The sequence below is a fragment of the Oncorhynchus tshawytscha genome, linkage group LG07 (genome assembly GCF_018296145.1).
Source record: "Oncorhynchus tshawytscha isolate Ot180627B linkage group LG07, Otsh_v2.0, whole genome shotgun sequence".
NCBI classification, from domain to species: domain Eukaryota; kingdom Metazoa; phylum Chordata; class Actinopteri; order Salmoniformes; family Salmonidae; genus Oncorhynchus; species Oncorhynchus tshawytscha.
Window position 1 is genome coordinate 73,540,205 of NC_056435.1, and position 13,467 is coordinate 73,553,671.

The following is a 13,467-nucleotide window of genomic DNA, read 5'->3' on the forward strand; positions in this document are numbered from 1 at the left end:
GTGTGGCCTCCACGTGCCTGTATGACCTCCCTACAACGCCTGGGCACGCTCCTGATGAGGTGGCGGATGGTCTCCTGAGGGATCTCCTCCCAGACCTGGACTAAAGCGAGACATGATGTCCCAGATGTGCTCAATTGGATTCAGGTCTGGGGAACGGGCGGGCCAGTCCATAGCATCAATGCCTTCCTCTTGCAGGAACTGCTGACACACTCCAGCCACATGAGGTCTAGAATTGTCTTGCATTAGGAGGAACCCAGGGCCAACCGCACCAGCATATGGTCTCACAAGGGGTCTGAGGATCTCATCTCGGTACCTAATGGCAGTCAGGCTACCTCTGGCGAGCACATGGAGGGCTGTGCGGCCCCCCAAAGAAATGCCACCCCACGACTGACCCACCGCCAAACCGGTCATGCTGGAGGATGTTGCAGGCAGCAGAATGTTCTCCACGGCGTCTCCAGACTGTCACGTCTGTCATGTGCTCAGTGTGAACCTGCTTTCATCTGTGAAGAGCACAGGGCGCCAGTGGCGAATTTGCCAATCTTGGTGTTCTCTGGCAAATGCCAAACGTCCTGCACGGTGTTGGGCTGTAAGCACAACCCCCACCTTTGGACGTCGGACCCTCATGGAGTCTGTTTCTGACCATTTGAGCAGACACTTGCACATTTGTGGCCTGCTGGAGGTCATTTTGCAGGGCTCTGGCAGTGCTCCTCCTGCTCCTCCTTGCACAAAGGCGGAGGTAGCGGTCCTGCTGCTGGGTTGTTGCCCTCTTATGGCCTCCTCCACATCTCCGATGTACTGGCCTGTCTCCTGGTAGCGCTTCCATGCTCTGGACACTACGCTGACAGACACAGCAAACATTCTTGCCACATCTCGCATTGATGTGCCATCCTGGATGATCTGCACTACCTGAGCCACTTGTGTGGGTTGTAGACTCAGTCTCATGCTACCACTAGAGTGAAAGCACCGCCAGCATTCAAAAGTGACCAAACCATCAGCCAGGAAGCATAGGAACCGAGAAGTGGTCTGTGGTCACCACCTGCAGAACCACTCCTTTATTGGGAGTGCCTTGCTAAATGCCTATAATTTCCACCTGTTGTCTATTCCATTTGCACAACAGCATGTGACATTTATTGTCAATCAGTGTTGCTTCCTAAGTGGACAGTTTGATTTCACAGAAGTGTGATTGACTTGGAGTTACATTGTGTTGTTTAAGTGTTCCCTTTATGTTTTTGAGCAGTGTACATTCTGTGTGAAAAGACAACACTTCGTCCTACAGCCCCGTTCAGTACGAACATACAGGAAACTAGAACGTAAAGTAGAACGGGAGAGAAGACCAAGAGGATGTTGGTGTTTTAGGTATTACTCTTTAAAGAGTCTGACGTTACTACACATTCACATAGTAATAAGCCCCCCCCCACTAGCCGTTATAGGTTTCTCGAAAGTCCAGCCTGCTTCGCAAACCACAATACAACCCTCAGGTGAACTCACTGTGATCTGGACGGATAGTTGTCCCTCTCCTGCGTCCTTGGCATCGATGGTGAACTCCACTGGAAAGCTGGCTGGCACTCCGGTGGTTAGACCTGGACCACTAGCCACCACCTTACTGGCATCATGGGTAGGCAGCACTCGCAGCTTGAAGGGACTGGACAAGGAAGTAAACAATAATAAAACTGGAGGAATCTAGAAGGGCGTCACAGGTAGGGTCTAGAATTAAGGTGTAAACATTTAACAGGGGATCTTTAACTTTAATTTAAAAAAACTACCTAAATTGAAAAACTGTTCTGTCCGATGACTGACCTGCCTATACTGACAGAACCGTGCCTGACTATCCGATGACTGACCTGCCTATACACAATGAAAGATGTGTTTGTGTTCTCAGAAGAACTAAAAATGGCTCTGTTCCAACATACTGAACCTTAGTAGTCAAGGAATATTACTCACGTGAAGTTTAAAGATTCTTTTTAAGAAAAAATGTTAACTGCCCATTTGATTTTCCTAGGGAAAACTCTGGGATCACAGGGGGCATGTGATCACAATTTAAAAAAAAGGTGATCTGCTGTAATACAAAGCAGTACCTGTGGCTAAAGAATTGACAACCATCTGAAAAACACTGTACTCGATGTAACCGAGTCAAGATCAGTGAGTTACCTGCGTGTGATCTCCTCGTCAGCGTACTTGACCACTACAGAGTAGGGTCCCTCCACTGAAGGGGTGTAGGCTACAGTGTGTGTTCCATCTCCGTTGTTTGTCACCTCCACCGGCTCAGCCACACCTGAGAAACACACACACACACACACCTGACATCAGGACAGGACCGACCTTAGTTGTACCGGAACTGGAAAATATTGGTATTGAACAAAGTTGTATTGAATTAGACATAAAATAAATACAAAAGTATGTGGACACCTGTTGAAATGAGTTGATTCGGCTATTTTAGCCTCACCCGTTGCTGACAGGTGTATATATTAAACGGAGAACATTGGGAATAGAAAGGCTTAAACGTGGCACCGTCATAGGATGTCACCTTTCCAAACAAGTCAGTTCGTGACAAAATTGAGCCACGAAGTAGTAGGCCACACAAGCTCACAGAACGGGACGGGCCAGTGCTGAAGAGTGTAGTGGGATTAAAACGGCCTGTTCTCGGTTGTAACACTCACTACCGAGTTCCAAAGTGCCTCTGGAAGCAACAGCAGCACAAGAACTGTTCATCAGGAACTTCATGAAATGGGTTTCCATGGCCAAGCAGCCGCACACAAGCCTAAGATCACCATGCTCAATGCCAAGCGTCGGCTGGACAGGGGTAAAGCTTGTGGTCATTGGACTCTGGAGCAGTGGAAATGCGTTCTCTGGAGTGATGAATCATGTGTCACCATTTGGCAGTTCGACAGCTGAATCTGGGTTTGGCGGTTGGCAGGAGAACGACCTCAACGAGTGAGTGCCAACTAAAGTTCGGTGGAGGAAGAATAATGGTCTCTTAAAGCTACATTATACATTGACGTTCTAGATGATTCTGTGCTGCCAACTTTGTGGCAACAGTTTGGGGAAGACCCTTTCCAGTTTCAGCATGACAATACCACCAAGCACAAAGCGAGGCCCATACAGAAATAGTTTTCAGAGATCTGTATCGGTGTGGAAGAACCAAACCTGACCTCAATCCCACGAATTGGCACGCCGACAGCAAGCCAGACCTAACCGCTCAAAATCAGTGCCCGACCTGCAGCAATGTTCCAACATCTAGTGGAAATCCTTCCCAGAAGAGTAGAGGCTGTTATAGCAGCTAAGGGGGACCAACTCCATATTAATGCCCATGATTTTGCAATGAGATGTTTTGATGAGCAGGTGTCCACGTACGTTTCGCAGTTGTAAATGAGAACTGGTTCTCAACTGGCCTACCTGGTTAAATAAAGGTGAAATACAAATGTACTATAAGTATTCACACCCCTGAGTCAGACTTCATAAGATAGAAAAAGTTGTAGCTGGAAATTAGCTTTAAAACAGCAGAACAATTCTCTGCGCCACGCACATGTGTTGCTGTAGTCGCCACAAGTCTTTCTGGGTAAAGTTGCTGAGGTCACCACAAGTCTTTCTGGGTAAAGTTGCTGAGGTCACCACAAGTCTTTCTGGGTAAAGTTGCTGAGGTCGCCACAAGTCTTTCTGGGTAAAGTTGCGGAGGTCACCACAAGTCTTTCTGGGTAAAGTTGCTGAGGTCGCCACAAGTCTTTTTGGGTAAAGTTGCTGAGGTCACCACAAGTCTTTCTGGGTAAAGTTGCTGAGGTCACCACAAGTCTTTCTGGGTAAAGTTGCTGAGGTCACCACAAGTCTTTCTGGGTAAAGTTGCTGAGGTCACCACAAGTCTTTCTGGGTAAAGTTGCTGAGGTCGCCACAAGTCTTTCTGGGTAAAGTTGCGGAGGTCACCACAAGTCTTTCTGGGTAAAGTTGCTGAGGTCGCCACAAGTCTTTCTGGGTAAAGTTGCGGAGGTCACCACAAGTCTTTTTTGGGTAAATTCCCCGTCGCCGCCTGTTCCCTGTCATCTCTTACAACTAACAGAAATAAAACTAATCCAGTCTGACATTTGGGGTGCTGTGACAGCCACAGCGAGAGGGGCCACACAACTGAATCAAAACCTCACCTTTCGGTGCGGTGACTGCTACAGACAGCGGAGCCACCCCGGCCTTGCTGCAGTCCACAGTAAAGGATTGTGGAATATTGGCGCGGACACCTGAGCTCACGCCGGGTCCTGAGATCTTCACCTTGCTGGGGTCAACCATGTCCTTCACTGGTACCTTGAATGGACTGCCTGATGGACAGAGAGAGAGAGTTAGATACACTGACAGCTGGGCTTGGAGTTATTCCTAAACCAGATAAGAAAATCAATGTTAAGGTGAAACTCTGGGCCCCAAATAGAACATTGCCAACAGCAGCGTGTCCTTCACTGGTCTCTTGAACCAACTGGCTGGTGGACAGACGGGAGTATCCGTGGTTCTACAGGATAACAGATAGTTGCCGGAAAACCAGCAACCCCATTATATTTGAGTAAAAATAACATTAAAAATCAACCTCTACGCCCCAACCGCTAGGCTACCCTGCCGCCCCAACCGCTAGGCTACCCTGCCGCCCCAACCGCTAGGCTACCCTGCCGTGCTAGGACAACAACCACATGTTTACCCAGGGGAGGCCCATTAGGGAAACCCTGTAGTCTAGTTACCTGGGATGTGTTGTCCTCCATACGTGATGTTAACGTCGTACAGGCCTGGGACGAATGGGATGTACTCTACGTTACAGCTGCCGTCCTTATTGTCTTTACAGGACATCTTAGACTCCGATGGGCCCTCGACTGTGATGCCCAGGCCTCCGATACCTGCCCCTCTGGGAAAAACACAGGATTAGAGCAGACTACTGTATTAATGGTAGACATCAACAGGACTGTTGTGGAGCAGGACAAGAGCCTCAAGCTTTTCAGTGTCCACACCACTAAGGAGCCACCATGGTCCACACACATACTAACACAGTTGTAAAGAGAGCAACAAAGGCTCTTCCCCCTCAGGAGACTGAACAGATTTGGCATCGGTCCTCAGATCCACAAAAGGTTCTACAGCTGCACCATTGAGATCATCCTGACCGGTTGCATCACTGCCTGGTATGTCAACTGCTCTGCCTCCGACCGCAGGGCACTACAGAGGGTAGTGCGTACGGCCCAGTACATCACTGGGGCCAAGCTTCCTGCCATCCAGGACCTCTATACCAGGCGGTGTCAGAGGAAGGCCCTCATTTTTTTTGTCAAAGACCGCAGTCATTGTCTGTTCTCACTGCTACTCACTGTACGGCAAACAGAACTGGTGCATCAAGTCCGGAAACTAGACACTGAACAGCTTCTATCCCCAAGCTATAGGACGACTAATATAGTTGAACTCTATTGACACGGATACGTTGCTGTTTATTATCTATCCTGTTGCCTAGTCACATGTACATATCCACCTCAATTACCTCAAACCCCCAACACATTATTTACCTTTATTTAACAAGTCAGTTAAGAACAAATTCTTATTTTCAATGACGGCCTAGGAACAGTGAGTTAACTGGTCTAGGAACAGTGGGTTAACTGCCTGTTTAGGGGCAGAACGACAGAGTTGTAGCTTGGGGTTTGAACTTGCAACCTTCCGGTTACTAGTCCATCGCTCTAACCACTAGGCTACGCTGCCACTCTGTACCGGTACCCTGTGTATACAGCCATGTCGTCATGGATACGTACCAGTACCCTGTGTATACAGCCATGTCATCATGGATACCATACCGGTACCCTGTGTATACAGCCATGTCGTCGTTAATCGTTGTGTATTTATTCCTTGTGTCATTTAAAAATAAATGTAATCTCTGCATTGTTGGAAAGGGTTCGTAAGTGAGCATTCCAATATTAGTATATACCTGTTATTTACAAAGAATGTGACAAACGTGTGATTTAAGACCGGTTGAACCAAACAACTGAACTAATGCTCAAGTCAAGTTTCCCCTGTTGATCAGTGCTGTCATACCTGGGTTCATTAAACACCAAACAGGAGAAAAGGTTTTAAAAGAAGATGAATGAACATCGCTCCCTCCTTCTCTGTGTCTTAAGACATGAACATGTGTGTGTACCTACCTGGTGATGATGGAGAAGTTGTTGGGGGCCTCTGTGATGGCCTCCTGGAGCCCGGGGCCCTTAGCCAGAACCCTGGTAGGATCACAGCCCTCCTCTACCCCCACCTGGAAGGGACTCTTTGGGACCGGAGACTCATCGTACAGCACCTCCACAGCATGGACTCCTAGGAGATCAGAGAGATGTCAACCATTTGGACAACCAACCACAAATCTATTCATTAATCTTCTTACGTCAACAGTGCTCAAAAGGCAGCCGGTTTCTTACCATTTTCAAAGGGTGTGTACTCAATGCCATAGGTCCCGTCCGCCTTGTCAGTGACGATACAGTCAGTCATGGCACCAGAGGGATTTCTGACCTGGGCTTTGATGTGGTCACCTCCCTTCTTAGTCAGAGACCTGGCATCTACTGTGAACTCCGTAGTAGCTTCCCGGAACAACGCTGGAGAGAAATTAAATTAAATAAATAGTTAATTTTGGTCGACTCATTTCCAAGTCATGTTGAGCTTTTGTTGACTTTGTTCCCCACACACACACACAAAAAAACCTGCTCTCCATCCAGGGGTGCTACACAGCTGGCCCTGTGCTTTTCAACGTCTGTATTTGTGTGGGGGTTGTCAACTTGCCATCCTCACCAACTGCCCCTTTGAACTCTAATAGGTCTTTCATGGAGGCAGCAGTGGTGACGTGATGTTCCTTATGTCACTGCTCTGAGGTGAGGTAATGGTTTTATAGACTTCACTGTTCAACCGCTACAGCGATATTCAGAAGGCCGAGATGCTTCTAGAAACGCTCCCATTTCTTCTTGACAAAGCAATGTTCGCCACTACACAAAAGGGCTCCTGGTGTCAAACTAACAGCAGTTGTGGTCGATCAGAATGAAGATGAGTCACTTTCAGTTGGAGTAGGTTGTACCCAGAGGGACAATAAAGCCAATCCTCTCCTACAGTTACCCAGGTTAAAGACACGCTACAATACATAAACAGTTTCATGAGTTTACTTCTCAGTGCCACTCCAAAAATCATGTTTTTTTTTTTAAAACACGTTGTACGTCAACAGTTGTCACAAAGTGTTTTATAGAAACATACACCCCAAAGAGCAACAGAGTGTCTGTAAATAAACTCTACCTTGTCCCTCCACTCCGGGGCCAAACACCTGGATTCTGGATGTGTCCACTGCAGGGTCGACCATCACCTTGGCAGGGAATCCGGGCGTAGCCTTGCCTCCGTACTTCAGTAGCAGGGTGTACATCCCAGCGGTCAGGGGCACGTAGGTCACTGTGTAGGTGCCATCTTTGTTGTCGATCACCTGAATTAATTATTTTAAAAATGATAAACTATTGAAGGGGATTTGTACCTGTAAGCACATTAGTTAGCTTACAACTAGGCTTTTCTATGAGATTGATATGCAGGACATAAGAAAAATGGACTACTTCAAGAGTCAACAGGTTAATAAGGCTAGTGTAGGTAGGGTTCCTACCATCATATGAACAGTTCAATTAAGCAATTTATATTTCTATAAATATTTAATATTCCAATCTGTTAAGATCACCACTCTTCCATGGTACACACCTCGGTCTTCGCCTTATTGTTGCCAGAGTCAGAGGCAGCGTCCAGGGTGAGTTGACCCGGTCCAGCCCTGGAACAATCCACATTCACCACACTGACCTCTCCCACCTTGGCCCTCTTCAGCCCCGAGCCCGATGCCACCACCTGACAGAATGATAGAGGCATTTCGTCATTTAGCAGACACCCTCATCCAGAGGGACTTGGCTACAATAAGGGCATTCAACATCAGTAGTCGTATTGGTTTTTACTTGTAATGAATGATAAAGTCTCCCTAAACATCAGTACAATCGTAACAGTATTAGCAAGAAAAATAAATATGATAAAAACAAGTTTAACAGTGTAGTGTTATAAGTCCCAGGATGGTTATTACTGTCCGGCATGAAGGCAATGAACAAGGGATGTGTGCGAGTACACACACTTAATTTGGAAAGTATTCAGACCACTTGACTTTTTCCACATTTTTGTTAGGTTACAGCCTTAGTCCAAAATGTATTACATCTTTTCTTCCCCCTCAAATCAATCTACAAAGATGAACAGAGCAAAGTACAGAAAGATCCTTGATGAAAACCTGCTAGACTGGGGTAAGGTTCACCTTCCAACAGGACAATGACCCTAAGCACACACAGCCAAGACAACACAGGAGTGGCTTCAGGACAAATCACTGAATGTCCTCGAGTAGCCCAGCCAGAGCCCAGACTTGAACCTGATCGAAAATCCTGAAAATAGCTGTGCAGCGACGCTCCCCATCCAACCTGACAGAGCTTGAGGATCTGGGGAGAAACTCCACAAATACATGTGCCAAGCTTGTAGCATCATACCCAAGAAGACACGAGGCTGTAATCACTAACAAACGTGCTTCAACAAACAGAGTAAAGGGTCTGAATATTTACATAAATGTTATATTTCCTGTTTGTTTTTTTAATAGATGTGTTTTTTTACTTTGTCATTGGGGTATTGAGTAAATTGATGACGAAAAAAATATTTAATACATTTTAGAATAAGGCTATAATGTTAAAAAATAGAAAAAGTACAGGGGTCTGAATTTCCCGTATATATTATGCGTTATTAAGCAGATGCTCTTATCAAAGTGACTCAGTCATGTGTGCACACAATTTTTACATGTGGGTGGTCCCGGGATTTGAACTCACTACCCTGGCATTGCAAGTGCCAGGCTCCACCAACCGAGCTACAGTCAACCAGTGTACGTATCTGCACATGCATCCCTACCTTGGTGGGGTCAAAGGGGCAGTTGACATCAGAGTGGAAGGGGGATCCTGGGATATGGGTCTCCTCAAACAGGATGTTAACCAGGTACTCTCCTGGCTCCGTGGGAAGGTAAGACACGCTACAGGTCCCGTCCCCGTTATCAGAGCACTCGATCTTGGCTTCGGTGGGCCCCTCCACAGTCAGGCCCAGGCCACCGGTCCCCGCACCCTTAGTGTCGATGGTGAACTCAGCGGGATTACCCACCAAACCGCCCTTCAGACCTGGACCAAACGCCTTCACCTGGAGGGACAAACCGTCCGTTCTAAATAATCAATAAACAGCCAGTTATCCGCCACTAAACAGAAGCAAAAATGCTTTTTAAAAATGAAATAATCCATTAGATTGGGGATCAAACACTCGCTGTACTAGCTGACATCCTGTAGAGCCTACACGTCCAAGTATATCCGACAATTATGAAAGACACTGCACGTCCAAGTATATCCGACCAAATTATGAAAGACAGGCATTGTCATTTTGAATTCCGTAAAGTGAGTGTGGAAGAAGTGAAAAAAATGTCTATCAACAATGACACGCCCCCAGGGTCTGACAACTTGGATGGAAAATGACTGAGGATAATAGTGCCACTCCCATCTGTCACCTTCAATTTCAGCCTACTGAAAAGTATGTGCCCTCAGGCCTGGAGGGAAGGTAAAGTCATTCCACTACCTAAGAATAGTAAAGCCCCTTTTACTGGCTCAAACAGCCAAGCAACCAGCCTGTTAGCAACGCTTAGTTTAAAAAATATATATAGTGTTTGACCTCATACAATGCTATTTTACAGTAAATAACTTAAACTTTCAGCATGCTTATAGTGGAGGGCATTCAACATGCATGGTACTTATCCAATCAATCACTTGTGTGAGAAATTGATAAGATTGTGGGAGGTGTTTTGTTATACTTCAGTGTGGCTTTTGAGATTATTTATCATAGTCTGCTGCTGGAAAAACGTACATGATAAAACTTCACACCCCCTGCTATATTGTGGATAATGAGTTAGATGTCAACAGAACAGAGGGTGTTCTTTAATGGAAGCCTATCCAACAAAATCCAGGTAGAATTAGGAATTCCCCAGGGAAGCTGTTTAGGCCCCCTTTATTCAATCTTAATTAAGGAGTGCATTTATGTATGCAGGTGCTTCAACACCCCACGTCACCTACTACAGCAACTGAAATTACTGCAACACTTAAAGAACTGCAGTTATTTCTTGCCACCCATTTAGAAACTAAGTTAAACTAAATATTTCAAAACTAAAAGCATTATATTTGGGACAAGTCATTCACTTAAACTTCATATTATTACAAAGAAATTGAGGAGACTAAAGTGCTTGGAGTAACCCTGGATTGTAAACTGTCATGGTGAAAACATATTGATACTTCTCCCCATCTTAGCTACTGTTGTATGTCCATGATAAAGCGCTGCCCTACCTTCTTAACACTATCAACAAGGCAGGTCCTACAGTCCCTAGTTGTATCTCATCTGGACTACTGTTCAGTCCTGTGCCACAAAGAGGGACTTGGGAGAATTACAATTGGTCCAGAACAGGGCAGAATGACAAATTAATATGAAGGTCAATCTCTCATAGCTCAAAGTAAAGGAGAGATTAACTTTATTCAAATAAAAAAAATGTTAATGTATCATCAAGTCAGTTCGTCATTGTAAGTCAATTTCTGCCTACCCCCGAGACCAAACCCAGACGACGCTGGGCCAATTGTGTGCCGCCCTATGGGACTCCCAATCACGGCCAGATGTGATACAGCCTGGATTCGAACCAACGACTGTAGTGACACCTATTGTACTGAGACCGACTGCTGCCCCACGACTTGTTTTTGTAAGTAGTGTTGACAAACTTAAGATACTGAGCTGTCTGTTTAAACCACTAGCACAGCTCAGACACACATCACTACCCCACAAGACACCAGGGTTCTCTTCAGTCCCCAAGTCCAGAACAGACTATGGGAGGCACAGTACTACATGGAACTATTCCACATCAGGTAACTGATGAAAGCAAATTAGATTAAAAAACAGATAACACCTTATGGAACAGCAAGGACTGAGACAGGGAAATGCACACAGATTGTGTTGCAGTAGTGTAGTGGCCTGAAGACAATGTATTGTGAAATCTGTTGTAAAATGCATATTAATGTCTAGAAATTGTATGTATATAACTGCCTTAATTATATATACAATCATGAAATAATCTCATGAAACTACAAGGTAATTACAGTGAGACATATGACATTGTACATCAGTGTACGGCTGTACCTTGCTGGGGTCAGGAGGCAGTGTGGCCTCCACAGGGAAGGGGCTGCCTGGGATTGGGTGTCCATCGTAGTTCACTTCCACAGCATAGAGACCCTCCTCCTTGGGGATGTACTTCACTGTGCTGTTCTCGGGTCTCTTCCCAGGCTGAGCCTCCAACACACAGGGGACAAGCTTACCGCTAGGGCTGCTGATCTTCACCTCCAGTTTACCCTGGCCTCCCGCTCCCTTGGTGTCCACCACAAACTCCTGGTCCTGCCCCACCTCCACTCCTGAACAAACAGGGAGAGGGAATGTAGTTTAACATTTCTAAAGACCCGTCCTAAAGAACAAAGCACCAAGACAATCCTATGAAGGCACACAGGTAACAATTTCCCCCCTCCACTAGTGGTAGGGAAGGGGGTTCATGAAAAGGGCTTTTCCTGAAATGGCAAACTGTCGTAGCACCATAGAGGCATGCTGCCTGCTGAACACCAGCTGGGAAATTTTCAGCTGATCCAGTAGGAAGCTAGCGTCCGCTAGGTCAAAGGTTAACACTACTTACTGCCATCCAGGTTGTTGACCTGGACCTTGGTGACATCCAGAGGAGCAGCCACTCCCACAGCAAAGGGACTCTTGGGGATGACATCTCCTCCAAATGTTATGATGATTACCATCTCTCCCTAGAGACAGAGCAACACAGAGAGAGCAAGACAGAGGCACACAGACAAAGCGAGACAGAGGCACACAGACAAAGCGAGGGAGACAGAGCGACAGAGAGAGCAAGAGCAGGCACAGAGAGGGCGAGGAAGACAGAGCGAGAGCAAGACATACAGAGAGAGAGACAGAAGGCACACAGAGACAGAGCGAGACAGAGACAAACACCACGTTAATTGAGCCTTTACCTATACTAGTGATCACAGATGAAGAATGTCTGTTAAAAAGAGTACCTGTCCCTAGACAGGATGCTACACAGTACCACAGCGGAGCTCGGTCATTGCTCCTCCATATACTCCTATGCCATTCCTTAATCCATTAGGTAGTTGTTGTGGAATTTGTTAAATTACTTGTTAGATATTACTGCACAGTCGGAACTAGAAGCACAAGCATTTCACTACACTCACATTAACATCTGCTAACCATGTGTATGTGACCAATAAAATGTGAATTGATTGGAGCATGAGTCATAATACCCATAAAACCTAGCAGTCAAATAGGGAAATGGTTCCAAATCGTTTCTCAGAGGATTTTAGAAACACTTAGGGCTGTTTTGTGTTGACTTCCCCTGGTGTGACGTTTTGGTAACCTTGTAAATCTCTATAGGTGACTCAAATATATTAGCCTGTATTTACACGCAAAAAAAACTAAAACACAATTTAGGTTATTATAAAGAACTATAAATACCTTGGTGATTTGGTATTATCTTTAAATGGACAATTAAGTGAATTATCTTGCGCAACTTTAACATGGACACAATACTTGTTCAGCAAAGGTTTTAGCTAGAGATGACGTGCAGGAGCTTGCTGGGATTTGTAGTTTTGCGTGACGTCTACTTTGACGCTCATTAGCATTTTAGAATCAGAGTAAATATGGACGAACAGATTGATGAGTCACATTGTCCTAGAGAGATTTACATGGTTATCAGATCACGCCAGGGTAAACCTACACGATACAGAGCCCTTATTTGAAGTGTTTCTGAAATCCCCTATTGGAAACATGAAGGGAGGGAAAATGATTGGAACCATTTCCCTGTTTGACAGCTAGGTTTTATGGGTATTATGACAGGTCCAGTGTGGGGCTCTTATCTGGCTGGAAGAACCAGTAAGGTATAGCCATTTTAACATTCACAATAACGTTGACAGATGGTTCCAATACTGTTTGAAATAGTGTAGACAGACTCCAGCGGTGTTTGAGCTTGCCTGGCTTAGCTGACCAACAGAACACACAAAATGCCAATCTAGAATTGGCTTCCTATTTCGCAACAAAGCATCCTTCACTCATGCTGCCAAACATACCCTTGTAAAACTGACCATCCTACCAATCCTCGACTTCGGCGATGTCATTTACAAAATAGCCTCCAATACCCTACTCAACAAATTGGATGCAGTCTATCACAGTGCCATCCGTTTTGTCACCAAAGCCCCATATACTACCCACCATTGCGACCTGTACGCTCTCGTTGGCTGGCCTTCTCTTCATACTCGTCGCCAAACCCACAAGCTCCATGTCATCTACAAGACCCTGCTAAGTAAAGTCCCCCTT

At 45.8% G+C, this 13,467-nt stretch overlaps 1 protein-coding gene across 2 annotated transcripts in view; it reads right to left on the reverse strand.

The window, feature by feature from the left end:
- The window catches only part of LOC112255105 (filamin-B), a 90,967-nt gene that overhangs the window by 25,975 nt on the left and 51,525 nt on the right, over window positions 1-13,467 (reverse strand). For both annotated transcript variants that reach the window (XM_042324946.1, XM_042324947.1), the window contains exons 17-27: window positions 11,771-11,888; window positions 11,230-11,498; window positions 8,929-9,207; window positions 7,705-7,845; window positions 7,261-7,441; window positions 6,402-6,575; window positions 6,138-6,300; window positions 4,707-4,867; window positions 4,131-4,298; window positions 2,149-2,272; window positions 1,489-1,642 (exon numbers count right to left, since the gene is read on the reverse strand). In XM_042324946.1, the coding sequence (XP_042180880.1) occupies window positions 1,489-1,642; window positions 2,149-2,272; window positions 4,131-4,298; window positions 4,707-4,867; window positions 6,138-6,300; window positions 6,402-6,575; window positions 7,261-7,441; window positions 7,705-7,845; window positions 8,929-9,207; window positions 11,230-11,498; window positions 11,771-11,888 (1,932 nt within the window). The remainder of the gene's footprint in view (window positions 1-1,488; window positions 1,643-2,148; window positions 2,273-4,130; window positions 4,299-4,706; window positions 4,868-6,137; window positions 6,301-6,401; window positions 6,576-7,260; window positions 7,442-7,704; window positions 7,846-8,928; window positions 9,208-11,229; window positions 11,499-11,770; window positions 11,889-13,467) is intronic.